General features: G+C 36.2%; 1 protein-coding gene across 3 annotated transcripts in view; it reads right to left on the minus strand.

Moving 5' to 3' along the window:
* TTC21B (tetratricopeptide repeat domain 21B) overlaps positions 1-24,407 on the minus strand; it is a 94,692-nt gene that overhangs the window by 62,292 nt on the left and 7,993 nt on the right. For 2 of the 3 annotated variants that reach the window (XM_018064040.1, XM_018064033.1), the window contains 9 exons: positions 21,879-22,045; positions 19,519-19,641; positions 13,905-14,062; positions 8,647-8,731; positions 7,478-7,576; positions 5,895-6,087; positions 5,393-5,490; positions 4,909-5,109; positions 1,299-1,428 (listed from right to left, as the gene is read on the minus strand). In XM_018064040.1, coding sequence (XP_017919529.1) covers positions 1,299-1,428; positions 4,909-5,109; positions 5,393-5,490; positions 5,895-6,087; positions 7,478-7,576; positions 8,647-8,731; positions 13,905-14,062; positions 19,519-19,641; positions 21,879-22,045 — 1,254 coding nt within the window. Of the gene's footprint in view, positions 1-1,298; positions 1,429-4,908; positions 5,110-5,392; positions 5,491-5,894; positions 6,088-7,477; positions 7,577-8,646; positions 8,732-13,904; positions 14,063-19,518; positions 19,642-21,878; positions 22,046-24,407 lie in introns of those variants that run through there. The other variant, XM_018064044.1, reaches the window with a different exon arrangement.

The following is a 24,407-nucleotide window of genomic DNA, read 5'->3' on the forward strand; positions in this document are numbered from 1 at the left end:
GGATACTACTGTTTCGACATGTGCCAGCACTATTTCACATGATTTCAGGCTGCTCTTTTTAACAACGGGGTCATTCCTAGCAAGAGTTAGTTGCTCAGTCGTGTCCGACTCTTTGCCATCCCATGGACTGCAGCCCACCAGGCTCCTCTGTCTATGGGATTCTCCAGGCAAGAATACTAGAGTAGATAGCCTTTCCCTTCTCCAGGGGATCTTCCTGAAACAGGGATTGAACCCAGGTCTCCTGCATTGCAGGCAGATTCTTTACCAGCTGAGCCACATGGGAAGCACTTCATTCCTAGAGACTTTGGCAATGAAATATTACTATTAATATACAGAGACTGAATTATACAAAAATTCAAAATAAATAAGTATTTAATAAGTTAGTCACAGAATTCAAAGTCCCATTTGAATATCTAGTAGGTGATACCCATTCTAACTGAAAATAAAGTAGAAATATCATGTGGCTCAACAGAACTCACTTAGGAGAAGGTATCAGAGACTCACTTCTTACAACTAAAGTATTTTAGAGGTGAAATAAACTCTTGTGATAATTTGGTTCTTTTTAAAAAATAGTTAAAACCAAGACCCAAAAAATTAATAAAGTCAATCTCTTAACTCTTTCTGTTATATATAGGAAGTAACTGTTCATGAGAATGAATACATTTAAGGTGGTTTCTGCCCTACAGGACTTTACAAACTTAATTTACTCTGCAGAGCATGTAGCCAGCAAAGATATATATATATATATATATATATATATATATATGGCCCATATGATGGTCTACTTATATATATATTGCCAAATGTATGTGTCCTAAAATGCTAAAGTTATAACTGAGGTTATTTTTTTTAAAGCTATGAACTACCAATCACAGAAACTAGACAGGAATTAATTAATATATTTCTTAAGTATCTGAAACCTGATAAACATCAGATTTGATTATGCCAATGAATCAATGATGATGGATTATGATCTGTTCAAAGGAGAGATTAAAGACTATAAATTTTTACTGCCTGGCTTTAGTACTATCTGATGGACTTTTTTTTTAAAGTGGTAGAACTATATTTTTCCAGAAGTTCATTTGAATCACAGAAGTTTATAGTAATCTTTTTTAAAGAACTAAACAGTTAAGAGTTGTACAATTTTATTCTGTATAAAAATTAATTAACTGTGCATATGTAAAATGTGTATTTTGTGTGACTATTCTTCATATATGAGGAGTGCTTATTTTGTTCATACTTGTTCTTATCAACACCAGAATATAAAGGTTATTTTAAGCTTTTAATGTACACCTTACCTGACAAATACTTCACTTTTGCTATTAGAAAGACAGCCTGCAGAAGACCAGGAACAGTTCTGACTATAGTCTCCAGGATGGAGGTACAACGTCTGAGAAGGGGAGAAAGAGGCTGCCCAGGACTTGCAGGCTAAACAAAACAAATCAGTAAGTCATTTTTATAAGTTTTTAACAGTATTAGGCTAAAAAGAAACACATTATTAATTGTAATGTGAACAGCAAAACCCACATGCTTTTCTAAAACTTCTCTTATTCTATTCATTGCCCAATATCTCACTATGACTAGATTAATACTGATTTATCTCCCTGGGATCTATGAACAGACTATATAAATGATGGCTTTTGCTCAGCAAAATAATTGTGAAATTACTATACAGTTACTAATTTGATAACATATGAAAGGAGCATTTATGTTCAAAAGCTTTATCAAGGAAACACACCTGTTCAAAGGAACAGAGAGGCAGAGTTTTTTGCTGGAACTGAGAGTCAAGGGAATGTGAGTTCTAATTCTAAACCTGTCTTGGGATTTTACTCAGTTCAATAACATGCACCACCCTCGAGAATACTGCAAAGTCAGTTTTTAGAGAATTCCGATTCTGTCATCCTAGTGAAAAATCCAATGGCAGAACACACGCATGTACAGTACACCAAAGGTCCCATATTCCCCACTTTTCTGTCTGACATGTTGTAGGCCCTCAATTTTTTCCTCTTTTTATTAATAATGAATTTAATATTTAAAGTAGTATTAGGCCACTTGTTTATTCTTTTAATGGCTATCTACTCAATCTTTATCCAGCAGTTATCCACTCACAACTTAGAAATGTGACATTAGATTTTAAATATCCCATGTTTACTCTCCTGCTTTCCCTTACTAACGCTCGCTCCTTTATCTGAAGGACGATCCTCCCATCCCCGTAACCTTACACTCCACGTTCACAGACTCTTAACTGAAGCACAGCCTCTTACTGACAACTGGCCCTACAAGGAGCCACTGTTACTAACAAGAAAAGGATGGTATCTTCGATGTTGAGGCACCAAAACATGTGTGCTCAAAAGAATTTTCAGAACAGAACTATTGGTGCCTAGAATACTTCAACTTCTTGAAATTTCTAAAACATTTATCTAGGTAATAAATTTTTTTTTTTAGCATTCTTTGTCTTATCAGTCCTACAGTAGTTTCATATTTAGTTTTGCGTCTTTTATAGGGTTAAGGGTCCTTATGTGTCTCAAAGATGAGACTTTTAAAACTTTACATGGTAACGGACATAGTGTATATTCTTAAAATATATTAAGTTTTTCAGTGCAATTGAAAATAATGAAAGCACAGGTAACAGGGTGAGGTTCTGATGTCATCTGCCCCTTGCTAAAAATTACTCATTGAAAACAACCATCATTTTTCCTCTAATTTCAGAACGAATCATAGTAAAAAATCCAGGGCTTATAAAGACAATCTCTAAGATAATATCTGCTTGATTTTTTTTTTTTAAAGTATGTATATGAAAATGGCCAAAGTAATAGAAACAGAGCTGGAGAGACAAGTCTGCCTTTCTGATATTTCCACAGGAAAACAGCATTTTAAGTGCTAATTAGATTCTATCATGCTGATGAAGGTCACATTATGGAAAAATAGAATGTCTGTGCACTAGGGACCCAACTACAACTTAACAGATTATTTCTTGCTCCTTTTACAGTTTACTCTCAGTCCAGCTGCCAGAAGGAGCCTTTTAAAATGCTGAACTGGATCATGTGGGAAACCCTCTGGTGGCTCCCGACTGTTCTCAGAACTGAAGTCAGAGAAATTACCACCAGTTCAGCTTCCTATGCTGAGACCTTACGGTGGCCACTCCCTGCCTCCTCACTCGGTCCCAGCCACCCCCCTCTCCTTTGTCCCTTTGGGCCACTGCACAATGGCTCCTTTGCCTGAAACACTCTATACTATATTCCCACGTGACCTTGAAGTTTTTGTTCAAATTTTACCATCATGAGGCCTCCCTAGACCACCTTATCTAAAATTACTACCCCCTTTCACTCTGTTTTGTTATTTTCTCCTGTAATCTCCTAATATACTACGTGATTGATTGATCGTATTACGTTTCCTCCTGCTAGTATTCATGTATTAAGAAGGCAAGGAATATTGTTTGCTTTTACACAACTATTTCCCCAACTCTGAACAGTCCACTGGGAACTCTACAAGCATTTGTTGGATGAATTCTAAATACTGCATAAGTACTGAAAAATGCTTTCCAACTCATGAGCAACTGAAAGCAGATCATGACTGGAGAAACTGAGATCAATCCCAAGCGCAATTCCAGAGTGGTTAGTTGAAAAAAATTGGTCATGAAAGTCCGGAAAAGGATATGATGATCAATAAAAGGCAGTGTGAACTCCCTAAGGAAAGGTCATTATTCTCATCTCCTTGTTAACACAGTTACTGAAGCTGTAACTTCAGGGAAAAATCAGGGAGAATACTAAAAACTATGCTCTCAGGAATGAAGTATTTGATAGCGCATGCCATGATTATCTCTATGTTGAATTGTGAGTTGAGTATAAATAACAAAGTTAAGTCATCTGCTTACTGCCTGTAATAAAAGAGCGCTAATGGATACATGTCAACTTGGAATGAACTCTGTGGTAATACAACAGAGGGTTCCATTCTCAGTTCTACTTGGAACCACATAGGCAGATGTTTGACAACAAAGATCCATATAAATCAGATGACAGTTAGGACCCCAAAGGATACAATCATCTGGAATTATGGGATAGGTTTGAGGAGATAAAATTTCATAGGGACAAATGTAGAGTCCTACACTTAGGTCCAAAGCTATAGTGATTAACAGATCTAAGGACTCTGGTTAACTGTTAAATCAACAGGGGCTAATAATGTAATGTGATTCACAAAAAAGAAACTGATGGACATCCAGGATTAGGAAGCAAAGAATCTGATCTAAGTTTTGCAGGCCAAATCCATATTTGGAATAGTGAGCTTAATCAGCCACTGATAAAATCAAGAATATCTTCAGACTCACAACCAGGGATCTCAAACTATGTCATAAAAAAAGAAATGGCTGGAAACCTGGAATTGTTCAGAAACATGAAAATTAATTTCCAACATCTGCAGGTCTGTTCTATGAATGAGGAATTCACTAAGTAACTGGACTTGCTCCATGTCACCGCAGAGAGCAAAAGGAGGACCAGTAAATAGCTGAGTTTTTTAACATAAAGCAAAATCTGATTTAACATAGGAAATACAGTCTAATAATCACGTTACATATAAGAACTGTATCTTTGAGTGCATCCAAAGATGGGATGGACACTTAATGAGGATAATATGGAGTAGATTCTAATACAAGGTAGGCACCTAAATTAAATGACTTCTAATAGTTTAAATTCAAGATTTTAAGATTTTATGAATTACAAATGAATATTTGTAAACCAAAACATTTATTAGATGATAGTAATTACTATAAATATTTTTATTAAAAACTATTTCAACTAATATAGATACAAATACTTTCATTTTATAGTCTAATCTGTAGAACATAATTTATTAGTACCTTTTATAAAACATCATATAAATGCATTTTTGAAAATAAGTCCCAGAAATACACACCTGCATTGGACAGAAATTCAGATATTCTGTAATAATTTCTATCAAGAAATCAGGATTTAACTTCTCAAAATACTGTATGCCAAGAGGTAAATCCTCCAACTGTGAAAAATGAGTGTCCAGGACATCATTTAGCAAATTAATAACTTCTTCTTGTCGTTTATTTTTCCTCATAGCGAGAACTGCATGTAAATAGGTTAATTCCTGGAAAATAAGTAGTTTTCATAAATTACTCCATACAGTTATAAAGCCATTTATTTCTACTTAGATTTCAAATGTATATGAAGAGATATTTATAGGCACTATTTGTTCAAACTTAAATATTAGTTTACTTGGATTTTTTAAATCATGTGGGAAATTAATAAATGTAACTACATATTAAAATTAGTGCATTAGTCCTCTAACCCCATTGTTAAATTTTTAAACGTTTAAAATTTCATATTTTATAAGTAGTTAGACTCTACCCTGATAAAATAAAATACTATACCGCCGATTTTCCAATAGACTGCTGAACTTCACGAAGGAATTCTAGATGCTGATCTGCATCTTGTAGTTGCCCTTCTATTAACTGACACTGGATAAACCCTAAAACAGATGAAAATGGGAAAAATCCACATCATTTCAGGCATTACATCTCAAGTTAATACAAACAATATTAAACAAGGTGGGTTTTTTTGCCATAATACAAAGTTTTAGACTAAAAAAAAAGAATGAAAGGAAATGGGTAGCTTTGTACCCACATAAAATCAGTTACTAAGGAATTCTTAATTTATGGGAATTAACTCATAAAAATCTATTACCTGCAGATAGTTTTTAAGAAACAAAAATTCTATTTTTAAAGGTACATGATTTTTTTCTGCTGTAGGTAGTAAAGAACTGTTTAATTTTAGAAAACTACAAAATATGTCTTTTCTTCTTTAAAGGCAGGTATTAAAAGCAATCATTATTTGCATCTGTATAAGGAACACTCATAGATACAGCTGTCATACCAATGAGAGCAGAGACACTGGTTTCATCTAGTGTCATGGCGGTCTTGTACCACTTCAAGGCCTCTTTAACTTTCCCGTGTAAAATCATTTGGTATCCAAGCTCTGTAGCAAATTCTGACTGCTGAGGATTTAAACTAAAAGCTCTTTCTAGTAATGTTTGGGTTTTCTGAAGAATGAGTTGACTACGTCCACACTAAAAAGAAAAAAAATTAAGTTAAACTAAAACAAGTCTACTAAGATGGAAGAATTTGTTTTTTCTAAATGTACATATGAATAATTTATATTTCACAGATGAAAAATATAGGGGAAAAATTATTTCATAACTGAATAATAATAAATCTACTGTATTTACTACCTAGATAGTGCATCAAGAGTTTATATCCTATCAGAACTTAAACTTCCTAATGAGCAGTGCTTTTAAAAAACAGCTCTCTTGAAAAATGTATTGCTTCTATGGTACTCCACAAGCATATTTCTTATAACTCGCTTTTTACACTGTCTCATGACTATCTTATAATTAGAGAAGAAAATCATTATTTAAGGTTTTATATATATTTACATACATGTGTATGTAAATATAGCATAATATAGACAGATTATATATTTTATTGAACTTTTATTGCATTGAAAACTAGGATAAGAATCTGATTTACCCCTAAAGACAAGTGTGCCACTAGTGAGAACCACACCTTATAATCTTCTTGGAAAAAAAGCCTTCAAAAATATTTCAAGAAATGGCAATGTTGTCAGAATTAAGTATATACTTTTTGAACATCATTACTTTGAAGAGTTGTTACTTACTAAATTGTTTGATTTGCTGTAAACTAATAACAATTATGTGTCTGCAGTAGGTAAATAAAAAAATGTTAATACTCCCACTAACTCAAATTTCTGTAATAGGGAGCAGTGCCCCTAAATTTCACATGATCTAACAACCTTCATTTTTAATTAAGAGAATTCAGTTTATTCATGTCATTTAACAACTAATAAACTTAATTATTTTCTTTCAACTTTATTTTAATAATTATTTAGTATGCCCTTTTCCTTATTTTTTTCTAGCATAGTTTCAATCCTCTCATCTCTTGTATTGGTTTTAAGATTCTACTACATTTATCTATCCCATTTCCAATTACCTTTTTATGGGTACTTGTCATAAAAATCATTTCTTTACTATTACAAAAAGTAAGACAGAAATCACTTCCTCAACCCATATATTCTATTACTTACTTTAAAATGTTTAAAAAACAGTTTTAAAAACATAAAGCAAAGAACAACCTTAGTCATAAATCCTATGCTCTAGTTAAAATAAATCACTTTCCACTTCCTTCCTCTGGAAGGCACTTCCCTATTCTTAAAGGATTCACAAGTGCCACTCCCTCCATGAACCCTCCAGGATGGCTTTTTATAGCTGGAAACTATATCTCCTCTGAATTACCTCCCTTAAGAATGTATCACATATTCATAGGCACATCTATGAATTTTCAAGTATTTTCACTCTAGGTCATATGCTTTTTGGTGCCTCAACATTTGTGAGTAATTTTATATTTCCAGTTACAAATAACAGAGCTTTGCTGTGCTCTTACAATTCTGCTGAAGGCTATTGTGATCGTATAAAAAAGTTGAGCATTCTGTGGTTCCACGGCATCCAATGCATTTCCTAAGTTTTCCAGTTGGGTGGCAGCCTAAAACAAAAGTATTCAGTATAATTTTAAAATACACTAAGAATTAAAATAGCATAATACAGGACATGTACATTAGTAAATCAGTATTTGTAAGTTACAAAAAATCTTTGCTTTTATCAATTCCCCTTCTTCCAGTGAAATCATATGGTGCAAGAGGGTAAAGGATCCTTCCATAAAAAGTGCAATGATTATAAGTAAAAACTGCATTATAAAATGTGCTTCTTTAATAGTTGTTACTGAATAGAAACCTTTGGGTGATTTCCAAATATTCAAAGACATCTATAATATCCAGTTAACTATACATGCCAAGCTCCCTCTCCAATAATTTATGACACATATGAGATATGAATGATATTTATTTACAAACATTAATATTACATGAGGTCAGTCCTTGGATTACCTACGTTGCCTAGTTTATATTTAAAATATTTTCGAGAACAAAAAAATCAGATACTTGAAAAATAATTTCAATGCCTGGAAAATTGACTCTAGAATTGCTCCTACTAAGATTCTTCTAGTATTTACTGAAGTACTTACTAGGTACTATCACATTAACCCATTTAACCCTAAATAAGAGTCTAAATCTATTATCTGTTATAATATTATTGACTTCAGAGTGGATTCTGGCATCCCATAAACCAAAATATACAGTCAATGTGTTCATTACCAGAGAAACGTGTGCTTTATAAGGTTCAATGGGATTTCATCCTAACCCATTTAACTTATGCAAACTCAATAAAATGAATTATATTTTGTATGTTCTCTTCCATAACCAGTACCTCTTGTTACATTAATCATATATCATATGACACATGACTTTTACACAGAAACAGCATCTGATGTAATTAATAATTTTTAAAGCTTTCAGGGGTAATTTTAACTATATGATACTTTTGCTTTGCTAGGTGATTTAAGATACCCACCTTTGTTAAGGTATATTCCTAGGACTCAACTAAAAACTGTCATGATATACATTCTAAAAGCAATTCAAGGCTCTTTAGTATGTGCATGTGTGTGTAACTAAATATATATTTAATACAGGAAAGTTATATAGTACAATACAACTTTACCTTCTCTATATCCCCCTCCCTACACAAATAGTAAAGGGCCAGCATTCTCAGTGCTTCCAAGTTTTGATTATCTTGTAGCATCAACCTGCAAAAAAAATTTCAGTTAATGTTGAAATAAATTATGTATTATTATTTGACAACTTGCAAAGGTGGTTTGCTGGTCTGATTACTCCATGGTTTAAGTAAGTAATTTTCACTAGTAAAATAACATCTCCTTTATAAAAATTATCAATCTCATTATTTTAAACCAAAAGAATCTCTGGATCTTTATCTTAATATGTTTATGAAGGCAAAATGGTTGTCTGAGGAGGCCTTAAAAATAGCTGAGGAAAAAAGAGAAATAAAAGGCAAAAGAGAAAAAGGAAGATACACCCATTTGAATGCAGACTTCCAACGAATGGCAAGGAGAGATAAGAAAGCCTTCCTAAATGAACAATGCAAAGAAATAGAGGAAAACAACAGAATGGGAAAGACTAGAGATCTCTTCAAGAAAATTAGAGATACCAAGGGAATATTTCATGCAAAGATGGGCACAATAAAGGATAGAAACGGTATGGACCTAACAGAAGCAAAAGATAGTAGAAGAGGTGGCAAGAACACACAGAAGAGCTATGCAAAAAACATCTTAATGACCCTGATAACCACAGTGGTGTGATCACTCACCTAGAGCCATACATCTTGAAGTGCGAAGTCAAGTGGGCCTTAGGAAGCATTGCTACAAACAAAGCTAGTGGGGGTAATGGAATTCCAGATGAGCTATTTCAAATCCTAAAAAATTATGCTGTGAAAGTGCTGTACTCAACATGCCACCAAATCTGGAAAACTCAGCAGTGCCTACAGCACCAGAAAAGGTCATTCCAATCCAATTCCAAGTTTTCATTCCAATCCCAAAGAAGGGCAATGCCAAAGAAGGTTCAAACTACCACACAATTGCCCTCATTTCACATGCTAGCAAAGTAATGCTCAAAATTCTACAAGCTAGGCTTCAACGATATGTGAACTGATAACTTCCAGATGTTCAAGCTGGATTTAGAAAAGGCAGAGGTACCAGAGATCAAATTGCCAACATCCGCTGGATCACAGAAACAGCAAGAGACTTCTAGAGGAGCATCTACTTCTGCTTCATTGACTATGCTAAAACCTTTAACTGTGTAGATCACAACAAACTGTGGAAAACTCTTCAAAGAGATGGGAATACCAGACCACCTTACATGCTCCTGAAAATCCTGTATGCAGGTCAGGAAGCAAAAGTTAGAACCGGACGTGGAACAACAGACTGGTTCTAAATTAGGAAAGGAGTATGTCAAGGCTGTAATATTGTCACTCTGCTTATTTAACTTATATGCAGAATACATCATGCAAAATGCCAGACTGGATGAAGCACAAGCTGGAATCAAGATTGCCAAGAGAAATATCAATAACCTCAGATATGCAGATGATACCACCCTTATGGCAGAAAGCAAAGAACTCAAGAGCCTCTTGATGAAGGTGAAAGAGGAGAGTGAAAAAGCTGGCTTAAAACTCAGCATTCACATAACTAAGATCATGGCATCTGGTCCCAACACTTCATAGCAAATAGATTGGGAAACAATGGAAGCAGTGAGACTTTGTTTTCTTAGGCTCCAAAATCACTGCACATGGTGACTGCAGCCATGAAATTAAAAGACACTTGCTCCTTGGAAGAAAAGCTATGACATACCTAGTAGCATATTAAAAAGGAGAGATATTACTTTGCTGACAAAAGTCCATATAATCAAAGCTATGGTTTTTCCAGTAGTCATATACGAATGTGAGAGTTGGACCATAAAGAAGGCTGAGCATTGAAGAACTGATGGAACTGAACAAATGGGGTAACACATTAGGTTTCTTATCATACATGGCATGCTACGTTATTAGCTGCAGCTTTTCACTCTCCCTGATACATGCTTTCTGCAATGTAACTGAGCAGTTCCTCCTATAAATGCTAGCTTGTACTTCACTGCTTCTGACTACAACTTGGAGCTTTTTCTTGGCCAATAGGATGTGGACAGGAATGGCAGTGCGCCACCCCTGTTTCAGAGGCATTGCAGATTTCTGCTTGTCCTCTGCATCTCTGCCATCACCAGGAGAAGGGCTTCCTCTAAGAAGCTGGTGCTATTTGGCTGGAGCCCAGAGAACACCCTTAGAGCTGACCTGAGTCCAAATTGCAGCGAGGTTTCATGCCCTCTCAGCTGGACATGAAACTTGAAGCGGAGCCCCAGACACATCTGGACTGGGTCAGTGACCCTAGATGATTCACACCAAAGTGAGAAATGAGCACATATTATCACATGCCCTGAGAAGTGTGGTTGCTTGCTGCACATCAGTAGCTGTCTAAAGATACTACTTATTTGGGATTAAAGAAATTCTCCCCAAATAATCTATAGGTTTAATGCAATTCAACCCAACATCTTATAAGGTTTTTGTATTTTTTTTTAAAATAAGCTATTCTGATAGTCAACTGCAAAAGGCCAAGAAAACCATCAGAAAAGAAACATGATGGAGAACTTCTTAAAAGATGTCAAAATCCATTAGAAATATAGGAACGAACAGATTTAGTTAATAAGAAAAAAAGGACTAGTGAATACACAGGGGGAAAAAATAGCTTTTAGCATTAAAAAAAAAATGCTCAATTTCAACACAAAAGAGGAAGTGAAAATGAAAATAAGCTACCATTCTTGTCCTACCAGATTGTTTTTTTAAAAAACAAAACAAAAAACCTCACATTGACAATAGCCAAAATTCCTGAGGATAGGGGAGGGGACATTCAATAGACTAACGATGAGAGTATAAGTTAGTATAGTTTCTCACAACTCAGGAGTATTTATCCAGTGTTAAATGTGTACATTTGAGGCAGGGAGTGCACTCTCTCCTCAAAATCACTCTCCGCTCATCTGCTTGGGCTCTGGGCCACCTAATCTCCCAGCCACCTCTGCAGGTAGCTGTGGCCAGTGTGAGAGCAAGCAGTGTGGGCCATGTCTGGGCCTGGACTTTCAAGAAAAGCAGAATGACTCCTCCACACTCTTTCTTCTCTTGCCAGCTGGACACCAACATCGTGAGGTTTTAGGTAAAGGCAGAGTTGCAAGTTCCTTAAAGACAATGTGGAGAAAGGCTGACTGCTCAAGTCTTACACCCACTCAAAACAGTTACAGATGACAAAAATAAACATATGTTTGCATCTACTTTTCACAGGAGCTTAGCTTACCCTAAAAAATAAAATTCTCTTTAAATCAGTAATTTGTCATTTGGGAAACCATCCTCCAGAAATACTTCTCCATGTGTATAAAGACGTGTGTGTGTGTGTGTGTGTGGCTGAGTGGGTGGGTGTGTTCACTACAATAATTAGAATAGCAAAAAATTCAAAATAGCCTAAACGCCTATCAACAGGGAAAGATAAAATAAACTATATTTATGATCACCTTACAGACACCATCCATAGCTAATGAAATACTAAGTTAAAGAAAAATCAAGTTTAAAAACTATATAATAAGTCTGTTTATCACTTTTAAATGCCCCCATGATACATATATATAATTTGCACATTATTATGTAGATACTTCCAACACCCAGCCCACAGACAGCGTCTAGGAAAAAATATCTGAAAAGTATAAACATCAGAAACTTATTTATGCACAAACTGTGGCCTCCAAATACCACTTCGCAGTAAAAGGAGTTAGATTGCCCTGTACAATGGCCGATACCTATAATGGGTCAGTAAATACACAAAATAACCCTGTATATCTTGCCATATGCAAGAGTACAGACACTACAAAAGACTTCTAGGATCATGTCATAAGGACTTGAAGAAGCTACTAATGACCAAAGATAAGTCAATCTGAGCAACTATAATAACCAAAATGGTTAGAAACACTCAAGTTTAATCCATATCACATAAACAAACAAACTCAAATCCTACTGGAGAATGCTAGGTCTGCACAGGGCCTTTTTTACTTGTTTCTGAAACCTGGGAATAAGGTCACAGACTCAAGCATTTATCCAACTTTTCCTATATGAACTGTAACATTAGATAACGAACCAGCTGAAGTTTCTCTTTATAGGAGTATTCTAACTAAGAAATGCAGAAGGAAAGATATAATCTTACGATAATCCTAAACCAAGTTCCCAAATATTAAGCATGAATTGCTACTAATATCACACAAAAAAGAGGCAAGCAGAGATTATGTCTGTTTGATGGAAGAACACATCAATACTTATGAATTAACTGTCAGACAAAAACAAGTATTGAATGTGAATCTAACCAAGCCTCTGGATCCATCAACAATTTATTGGAAAAACTGAGTTTAAGCAACAAGTTATACCCTAATATGGCACACAATCAATACAATTCCTATCATGGAATACCTGCTGGATAAAAATCCTGGTTTCATTAACTAAACAGTAAGAAGAAAAAGAAGAGACTGCTGGAGAGAAAGAAGGAAAAGCAGAGAGGGAAGAAGACAGAGGGAACCATCCAAGGCCCTCAGACTTCAGAAGAAAAACTAAAATCTTTACAATGATGAACAAGGCCCTTCCCAACCTGGCACCCCTTCTTCCTCCCACCCTCTGTTCTGAGGTTACTGCCTAGCCATCTTGCTCCTTCCCACCCTTACCCATATGACAGGGACTCGCCTCAAGGACTCTGCACCTGCGTTTGCCTCTGTCTGCAACCTTCTCTGGAATGTCTGCATGCTTGCTCCCTCTGTCAAATGCCATCTTCTCAGAGGCCTTCCCTGATCAGCTGATAAAATAGAAGCCCTTCCCCCAACTCTCTATTTCACTTTCCAGCTTTACTTTTTCTCCACTGAGCTTATAACTTTCTGCTACTGCTAAGTCACTTCAGTTGTGTCCGACTCTGTGCGACCCCATGGACTGCAGCCACCCAGGTTCCTCTATCCATGGGATTTTCCAGGCAAGAGTATAACTTTCTAGCACTCTACAAAATTTATTTGTTTACTTATTACATGGTTCTTCTCATTTGAATATAAGCTTCATGAGGTCAGCAATTATTCTTCTGAAACTTAAGAGTGTCTCAGAATAGCTACTCAGCTGTTAATATATATTTATGTAAATCAATAAATTCAGTCCTTAAAAATGCAATGTCAAGGTTTTCTTCAATTCTATATTATTTGAAAAAAATCAAATTGAAAATATCTTATAGGAAAAACACACACATAGATTTTCTTTTTTCTCAAAATTAAAACCAGACCCAAAGAGATTTGTGAGATCTTGTTTTACTTAACCTCTGTGCTGTCTCAACCGTCTGGTCCCAGTCCTGCAAGGCTAGCTGTAGTTTCATTTTCTTTACAAAAGCAGGAAGGAAACCTGGAAAATTCATGATTATCTGGTTCACAGTCTCCAGAGCACCTGAATAATTCTGGCGCATCTCAAGGCATTGTGCCTAATGGGAGAAAAAAGTGAAAAGTGGCATCAAAACTGTGATCATATACACTTAGGTTCTCACAGCAGGTGAGGTAGAATTCTAGTACTTAACATTTTCTGTATTTTTGCTTTCTGAGCTTTCTGTAAGGAACAGTTATCACTTTAATAATCAGAAAAGTTTTAATCAAACAAAATTTTGAAACATCACACAGAATCAAAATATTTTATACAATACGTGATTTTGTTTTAAAATTCACTTTAAATAACACAAATATAATTATAGGATAAAAATTTTTAACTATTTATCAAAACAAATGTATTTATAACAGAAAAAATTACCTTTTAGAATAAAATATTTCCAGGATATCTGTAAGTAGCATCTAAAACTAAGAAATTTTTATCTTTAAAAAAAAATTACTTTCAGCCTTAAGAAAATTTTAGAGATAAGCAATATAAATTGCAACGCTATCTCAATATTTTCACTTCTAAGAATTATCTTAAAGACATAACTGGATATATAAGGCAGAATTATTTACAATAGACAAAGTTAAAGTAACCCAAAATGCGAAAGCCTTTGTGTGGATCTCAATAAAATGGAAAATTCTGAAAGAGATGGGAATACCAGACCACCTGACCTGCCTCTTGAGAAACCTGTATGCAGGTCAGGAAGCAAGTTAGAACTGGACATGGAACAACACACTGGTTCCAAATAGGAAAAGGAGTACGTCAGGCTGTATATTGTCACCCTGCTTACTTAACTTATATTCAGAGTACATCATGAGAAATGCTGGACTGGAAGAAGCACAAGCTGGAATCAAGATTGCCGGGAGAAATATCAATAACCTCAGATATGCAGATGACACCCTTATGGCAGAAAGTGAAGAGGAACTAAAAAGCCTCTTGATGAAAGTGAAAGAGGAGAGTGAAAAAGTTGGCTTAAAGCTCAACATTCAGAAAACGAAGATCATGGCATCTGGTCCCATCACTTCATGGGACATAGATGGGGAAACAGTGGAAACAGTGTCAGACTTTATTTTGGGGGGCTCCAAAATCACTGCAGATGGTGACTGCAGCCATGAAATTAAAAGACACTTACTCCTTGAAAGGAAAGTTATGACCAATCTAGACAGCCTAGTAAAAAGAAGAGACATTACTTTGTCAACAAAGGTCCGTCTAGTCAAGGCTATGGTTTTTCCAGTGGTCATGTATGGATGTGAGAGTTGGACTATAAAGAAAGCTGAACACTGAAGAATTGATGCTTTTGAACTGTGGTGTTGGAGAAGACTCTTGAGAGTCCATTGGAATGCAAGGAGATCCAACCAGTCCACCCTAAAGATCAGTCCTGGGTGTTCATTGGAAGGACTGATATTGAAGCTGAAACTCCAATACTTTGGTCACCTGATGCGAAGAGCTGACTCATTTGAAAAGACCCTGACGCTGGGAAAGATTGAGGGCAGGAGGAGAAGGGGATGACAGAGGATGAGATGGCTGGATGGCATCACCAACTCAATGGACATGGGTTTGGGTAGACTCCGGGAGTTGGTGATGTACAGGGAGGCCTGATGTGCTGCAGTTCATGGGGTCACAAAGAGTCGGACATGACTGAGTGACTGAACTGAACTGAACCCAAAATGGCCACACAGCATTAAATGACAGCATATTCATTTAATAAGATTTCAGGTGCCATTAAAGGTCATTATGTTAATTTGTAGGTCTATACTTAAGAAACAAAGAGATGTCATTTACAATATAATAAGTCTACCTGGTTATCTCCAATGCTGATATTTATTTTTAATTCAGATATTACTGTATTCTAAAATTTTTCTACAATGTACATGTAATTACTTTCATGGTCAGAAAATATAAATCTACAAATATAGTATGTGCTTTAAGAACAGATGATGAGGCCTATTTATCATATGTCAGATTTTTTAAAACGTGTTACTGAATCCCCTTCAGGAGTAAATTTAGTCCTAGAATATCTCAGTTCAAAATGAGCATCTGCCTCAACAGATGCACAGTATAACTGCAATACATTCCTGAAATCAGTTTGAGATTATATTCCCAAAGAATTAAAGGAAAAGTGTGAGAACCATCCAATGATGCCACTGACTGCATCAAAATAAATTACTTAAACTTCTCAAAGGCATACAGTAATAGCGAAAAAGAAGAAAATAGAAAGCCCAGAGATAAATCCACGCACCTATGGACACCTTATCTTCAACAAAGGAGGCAAGAATATACAATGGATTAAAGACAATCTCTTTAACAAGTGGTGCTGGGAAAACTGGTCAACCACTTGGAAAAGAATGAAACTAGAACACCTTCTAACACCATACACAAAAATAAACTCAAAATGGATTAAAGATCTAAACGTAAGACCAGAAACTATAAAACTCCTAGAGGAGAACATAGGCAAAACACTCTCCAACTTAAATCATAGCAGGATCCTTTATGACCCACCTCCCAGAATATTGGAAATAAAAGCAAAAATAAACAAATGGGACCTAATTAAACTTAAAAGCTTCTGCACAACAAAGGAAAATATAAGCAAGGTGAAAAGACAGCCTTCAGAATGGGAGAAAATAATAGCAAAGGAAGCAACTGACAAACAGCTAATCTCAAAAATATACAAGCAACTCCTGCAGCTCAATTCCAGAAAAATAAACGACCCAATCAAAACATGGGCCAAAGAACTACATAGACATTTTTCCAAAGAATACATACAGATGGCTAACAAACACATGAAAAGATGCTCAACATCACTCATTATCAGAGAAATGCAAATCAAAACCACAATGAGGTACCATTTCATGCAAGTCAGAATGGCTGCGATCCAAGTCTACAAGCAATAAATGCTGGAGAGGGTGTGGAGAAAAGGGAACCCTCTTACACTGTTGGTGGGAATGCAAACTAGTACAGCCACTATGGAGAAGAGTGTGGAGAGTCCTTAAAAAACTAAAAATAGAACTGCCTTATGACCCAGCAATCCCACTGCTGGGCATACACACCGAGGAAACCAGAATTGAAAGAGACACGTGTACCCCAATGTTCATCGCAGCACTGTTTATAAATAGCCAGGACATAGAAGCAACCTAGATGTCCATCAGCAGGTGAATGGATAAGAAAGTTATGGTACATATATAGCATGGAATATTACTCAGCCATTAAAAAGAATACATTTGAATCAGTTCTAATGAGGTCGATGAAACTGGAGCCTATTATACAGAATGAAGTAAGCCAGAAAGGAAAACATCAATACAGTATACTAACGCATATATATGGAATTTAGAAAGATGGTAATGATAACCCTGTATGTGAGACAGCAAAAGAGACACAGATGTACAGAACAGTCTTTTGGACTCTGTGGGAGAGGGAGAGGGTGGGATGATTTGGGAGAATGGCATTGAAACATGTATAATATCATATATGAAATGAATTGCCAGTCCAGGTTTGATGCATGATACTGGATGCTTGGGGCTGGTGCACTGGGACAACCCAGAGGGATAGTACAGGGAGGGTGGTGGGAGGCGGGTTCAGGATGGGGAACACGTGTATACCTGTGGCAGATTCATGTTGATGTATGGCAAAACCAATACAATATTGTAAAGTAATTAACCTCCAGTTAAATAAATTTATATTAAAAAAGATAATTTAAAAAAATATATAGACACTCTTGGAATCTGAATAGCTGGTAACTTAAAAATCACAAAATCATGCCAACAGAGCGTATCTAGTACTTCCTTAGACCATTACCTCCCACGTGAATGCAACATATATTAAATTTGCTATAGCTGACTCATTGGGAAAGACCCTGATGCTGGGAGGGATTGGGGGCAGGAGGAGAAGGGGACGACAGGGATGAGATGGCTGGATGGCATCACTGACTCGATGGACGTGAGTTTGAGTGAACTCCGGGAGTTGGTGATCGACAGGGAGGCCTGGCGTGCTGTGCTGTGATTCAAGGGGTCACAAAGAGTCAGACACGACTTGAGCAGCTGAACTGAACTGAACTGAAATTTGCTATATAATTGGTTCATATCATTCCTGGTTGGAATTCAACTAATGCAAGTCTCTGGCTGAATGAACTGAAAAATACATACATAATTGGAATGGGTTATATCAGAAAAAGAATTTAAACTAGTCTAAAAAGTATTAGAGGAAAAGGGAAAATCCTCCTAAGCTGCTTATATTAACACTTGAAACAGCCCTACCTGAGAAGATTATCTACTAGCTTTGCTTTAAGGACTAGAGAGAAAGAGAAATGAGACAGAAAAACTTAAAAAAAACAAACAAACAAAAAAAAAACTTGCTATATGCCCATAAGCTCTAGCAGCACCATTAGGCAAAATCTGAATCCAATCAGTATGAATTCTAGTTGTCCTGCAGACATCTGAACAAGCTCACTAGCCATGGACATTGACAAGAGCAACGTAGGGCTATTGGCAGTAGCCAAGACATTAACAATCCTCTTTTTCTTTTTTATCCCCTCCCCCAAATCACTAATTTAATAGACTGTTTTCCTAATATAAGTTCAGTTTCTTTTTCGCTGAAATTAAAAAAAAAAAAAATTTAAGGCATTCAAAGTCATCAATGGGATTGAAGAAAGAGTCCAAATTAAACATTTCCAACCACCAATGATTTCTAATGACTTTGCCACTTGGTTATCCCTCCCAATGTATGGGTAAGTGAGATCATGTTATTTCTCTTTCCATCGGCTGCCAATCTACCCAGATCAAAGCAAGAGCCGAAGGCTTTACAGAAGCAGCCAGCTTCTCATTCCCATCCCATCCATACTCACCTGCCCTGACATTCATCTTCTTTCCCTCAATCCTTCACTTCTCTCCCCTTCACTCATTTTGCTTTAGTCTCCAGACTAAATGAATATGCCTTAAGGTATATGAACTCTCTACCCATCTATTTGTAATGCTCTCCCTAGGGGCCCACATGGCTTTAAACCTTACCTCCTATACATCTTTGCTCAAATGTCACTTTCTCTGACTACAACATTTAAAACCGCTTTCATACCCAGTTGTACTTCTCGCTCTATATTCTTCCATTGTACTTATCACCTTCTAATATACTATATAATTCGCTTCGTTTATTGTCTCTCTCCACCAGTAGAACATAAGCTTCATAAAAGAAAGACATTTTATTTTGCTCAGGGTATCCCTAGTATCTAGAGTGATGCCTCACACATATTAAGACACATCATATATGTTTGGTGAGTAAATAATGTAGGAACCATCACAACTAACAACAGCAACAACAAAAACAATTAAAATTGATCCAGGATTTAACAATTTGGCAGGGAGTACTTTTCCCTAGTTTACTATTCATCGTCCCATACAAATGCAGTTGAGAGTTGAAAGTAACATTTAAAACCATAATTTTGAGCTACTTAGTTTTGTTGGGTTTCAGATATATTACAAATAAATTTTAAAACATCATTTTATTAATCTAACTCCAACTCACCTTACCCAGTAGAGCAAAAATATCATTCCCATCTTGCAATCCCTCTTCAAAGTATCTTAATGCTTTTTTAGTATAAGGTTCTTTTCTTCTTGTAATATCAAGCCATGCTCTCAAAACCTGTCCCTGTAAAACAAATAATTCTAATATTTTATTTTTTCTTGGACATGAAAGAAACAAATGTGGATGGAGTTAAACTCCACATCATTCTTATTTGTAATCAGTCACAAAAATCACTCTATTGAATAATCTTATTAAAAAAACTACAATAAAATCACTGTCAAGCCCTTGCCAGCCTAGAGTCTTGAGAACTATTATGAGTTTCAGTCTTTAAGATTACTACTATAATCAGTATTAACATGAAGAAGTTTGTAAAATATTCCATTAATGCTAAATAACCAATATTCTTACATGGGGCTCTTTAAATAAACAATTATTAATAATTGTTAAACATGTAATTCAGTATATAAATAAGAATTTGTTACTTTTTTGGGGGAAACAGACCAAATGAAATAAGATGAGGAAGAAGTTCCTTGTTGCACATTTAGTAAATATTAAGATAATTTGGCAACTATCTCATTCTCTTTGACTAGTTCAGTGAGATTCAAAAAAAGGATAAAATGCCCTCAGAAATTTAAAAATGAAGCAGTCATGAATATTTACCTTCAAAAATGTTAGTAAGCCAATGGGCTGTAAGGTTTATAGGATTAGAAGTAAGATGGATACTGGTATATTATTTTTCTTTTTAATGCCAATTAAAAAATTATGAAATCTGCTCCTTTGTAAAAAAAAATTCTAGGCGAATTACCAAATCTTCTAAATCTTCAACTAAGATCATATTTACTTCCCTGTATTATACCTGAAAAGACAGGTAAGAATTCTTATTGTTTTAATTGGAGGCTAATTACTTTACAATATTGTATTGGTTCTGCCACACATCAACATGAATCCGCCACGGGCGTACACATGTTCCCCATCCTGAACCCCCCTCCCAGGTAAGAATTCTTAAACAATGCTATTTCTACTCACTAGATCACTGTCCTTATTTGAACTGTTTCAAACTTGTGGATGATTCCCAACCTTTATTTCTAGTCTACCACCTCTTCTAATTTTTTCTCTTCTTTCCAAAAGTTCATCTACTGTCTCCATCTCACTGTTCTGCCAGTGCCTGAAATATAGCACGTCTAAAGGCAAACATATCATCTCTCTCCAAGATTACCTTCTCTTCCCAATGTATTTTCTATCCACGTTAACTGGTCTCTCAATTGTCCAGGCTTAAAACTTTAGAGAGACATCCTTGATATCTGACACCTCAGTATCTTTCCTGCACTATTTATAGTAAGTTGTAAATTCCTGCAGGTATTTGATAATTCTCAAGTCCCTATCCACTGCATAATTTTAGTGTATATCCTTAAAACCTTTGGCAGGAAGTACTACCTTTGCAAAGGGGCCTGCATTCTGGTTTCTTCCCAGGCCAGTTCATCCTGTAAACCTTTGCTAAATTCATATTCTGAATTTTCACTTTAAAGTATCACTGACATGATTAAAAGTCTTCAATGACCCTTAATACATATCAAATTAGATACAAATATTTGTACCTACCCATCAAGATCCTTCAATTTGTCCCAATCTACTTTTCCAACCTTTTCTTCCATTCTCTTCTGTTTACCCTAAACTCTGGTCCGAGGTGAGGTTCTCACTATACCCAGAACCTACATGTCTCCTTGTTTCCTTATTTCTGTATTATCTCCCATTTGGGTATATCTAATTCCTTTTCCATAAGCTTTGCTGCTGGAAACTGTATCCATCTTTCAAATTTTAGCTCAAACACTACTTCCTTCAAGAAATTCTTCTTCATTCTCCTAACGTTTATGTAATGGGTGAATAGTGCCAGGCACAAAGTAAATGAGCAATAAATGCTAAGTAATATTTCCCTGCACATTTTAATCATACTTCTCATTCCATTTGTCAATTTTCTCATAATATTAACTGGGTATGTGCTCTACAACACTGCTAGGTGATTCGTTCATGAAAGTAAAGCTTATGCTTTTCTTATCTTTCTATTAACAGTGCACACAAAAGTGCCCTGTACCTAGAGCAGTTCGATAAGGAGAGTGGGAAGGAAGGAAAGAGAAAGGACAGGAAGGAAGGGAGGGAAGGAGGCAGGAAGGGGTCTCATCAAGAGCTAATAGACTGCATTAAAAAAAGCAACCTAAGAAAACCAGAATTTTATAAAATATTAAAATAAAGCTGTTACTTATAAAGTCAGCATAGAGTGGGCAATAACAAAGAATACCACTGAATATATAAATAAAATTAAGCTTTCTTTAATGATACTATTTCAAAATAAGAAAATCAGCTACCTCTTTACTCCCATTTGATATCTTGATCATTCGGTCAATGTATTCTCTCGCTTTATCATGCCGACCAATGTGCCACAAAAACAAGCCTGCATGGTACAAAACTTTTGGTCCAGCTCCTTTACGCTGCTCTTTCACTCTGGCATCTGACTCGAGAATAGCTTCTCTATCTGGGAGAGGGAAAAACACATTAAGTGAAAATTAAATTCTAGATCAAGAGTTTATGATAGGTCAGATGATTAACAGCAGAGAATATAGTTCTTCTCTTTATAGCAACACTAGTAGAAATAAATGCAAGAACTATGCAAGCCCCCAAATCAAAGCAGATGGTGACTGCAGCCATGAAGTTAAAAGATGCTTGATCCTTGGGAGAAAAATTATGACCAACCTAGACAGCATATTAAAAAGCAGAGACATTACTTTGCCAGCAAAGGTCTGTCTAGTCAAAGCTATGGTTTTTCCAGTGGTCATGTATGGATGTGAGAGGTGGACTATAAAGAAAGCTGAGAGCCAAAGAATTAATGCTTTTGAACTGTGGTGTTGGAGAAGACTCTTGAGAGTCCCTTGGACAGCAAGGAGATCCAACCAGTTGATGCTAAAGGAAATCAGTCCTGAATATTCATTGGAAAGACTGATGCTGAAGCTGAAACTCTAATACTTTGACCACTGGATGTGAAGAACCAACTCATTGGAAAAGACCCTGATGCTGGGAAAGACTGAAGGCGGAAGGAGAAGGGGACGACAGAGGATGAAATGGTTGGATGACATCACTGACACAATGGACATGAGTTTGAGTAAACTCTGGGAATTGGTGATGAACAGGGAGGCCTGGCATGCTGCAGTCCATGGGGTTTCAAAGAGTCAGACACAATTGAGCAACTGAACTGAACTAAGTAATTTAAAATTTCCTAGTAGCTACAAAGAAGTGAAAAGAAAGAAGTAAAATTGACTTTAATAATATATTTTATTTAACCCAATATATCCAAATGATCATTTCATTTGGATTTGAAAATTAAGAAGATAATTTCCTTTTCTTCTCCTTCTTTCTAAATTCTGATATGCACTTTACACAAAGCACATCTCAATTAAGATGCTAAATTTTCTTCAGAAAATCTTGATATATCTTAGATTTCATGAAATTTATTTTGGAAAAAACACAATCATATATTTATCCTAAACATATTTCTAACAACTGAATCAACTACTAGTAAAAGTAAATTAATTAAATTTAAAATTCATATCAAGTACAACACATTTCAAATGCTCTACAGCCATGTGTAGCTAATGACTACTGTGACCACACTGCCATTCTACAGTTTATGTCATTCTCAAGACATAAAAAAAAAGTTAGTAATGACTCTAATATAGGACAATTATTAAGGGAAAATCCAGAACTAGTAGTCAAATTACCCTAATTCTCAATCCAATTCTAAAACATATGTCAGGCTGCTGTCATAGGCCAATGAAAAGTGGTATAATTACTGCTATTTACATAGTTTAACGGGCTTCCCTGGTGGCTCAAAGGTTAAAGCGTCTGCCTGCAATGTGGGAGACCTGGATTCGATCCCTGGGTTGGGAAGATCCCCTGGAGAAGGAAATGGCAACCCACTCCAGCATTCTTGCCTAGAGAATTCCATGGGCAGAGGAGCCTGGTGGGCTACAGTTCACGGGGTCGCAAAGAGTCGGACACGACTGAGCGACTTCACTTATATAGTTTAATGGGCTTCCCAGGTGGCGCTAATGGTAAAGAATCTGCCTGTCAATGCAGGAGAAACAAGACACGTGGGTTCAATCCCTGGGTCGGGAGGGTCCCCTGGAGAAGAGAACGGCTACCCACTCCAGTACTCTTGCTTGGAGAATCACATGGACAGAGGAGCCGGACAGGCTACAGTCCACGGGGTCACAAAAGAGCCCAACATGACTGAGTGACTTCTAGAACTCTAATTGCTTCTATTTAATCTGTTATGTATGTGCTTAGGACACAAATGTCAGAATCAGAATGTGAATCAGTCAGGTAATAGGGAAAATAAATGTGAAAGTTGAGGGAAATGGCTACCAAGGCAAGGTACATGACTCTTCCTCTTAACTCTAGTGATACAAATTTAAGTGAAGGATTACCAAGGTACAACTTTTTGAATTTAGGAAACAAAATCGCATTCCGTAGGGCCAGATTGCTTGACAAGATATCCCTTCTGCCCAACACGCCCATGTAACACCTTCAGAAGTTTTCATCAAATAGTCGTAATACAGAAACAGAACTTATCAGGGGAGAAGCAGGCATTGCACCTTCCTGCCTACATTTCCATCAAGTGGAGAATCAGTTAGCTCACAAAGCTGGCTCTTGCCAGATATCAGCTCCAGTTCTTAATGCATCACAGCCTTTTCATAACCAGGGCTTTTATCAATATTCAGGAAGAATGTACAAGAACAATCTAGGCCCTTTCTCAGGGAGACTGACAGGTTTCTGGGCCTCTCCTGAGTTCAAGCCCACTCAGCATCATCTATGCAAAGTCCAGTGAGGACTCCAGTGTC

Source organism: Capra hircus, chromosome 2 (genome assembly GCF_001704415.2).
Source record: "Capra hircus breed San Clemente chromosome 2, ASM170441v1, whole genome shotgun sequence".
NCBI lineage: Eukaryota > Metazoa > Chordata > Mammalia > Artiodactyla > Bovidae > Capra > Capra hircus.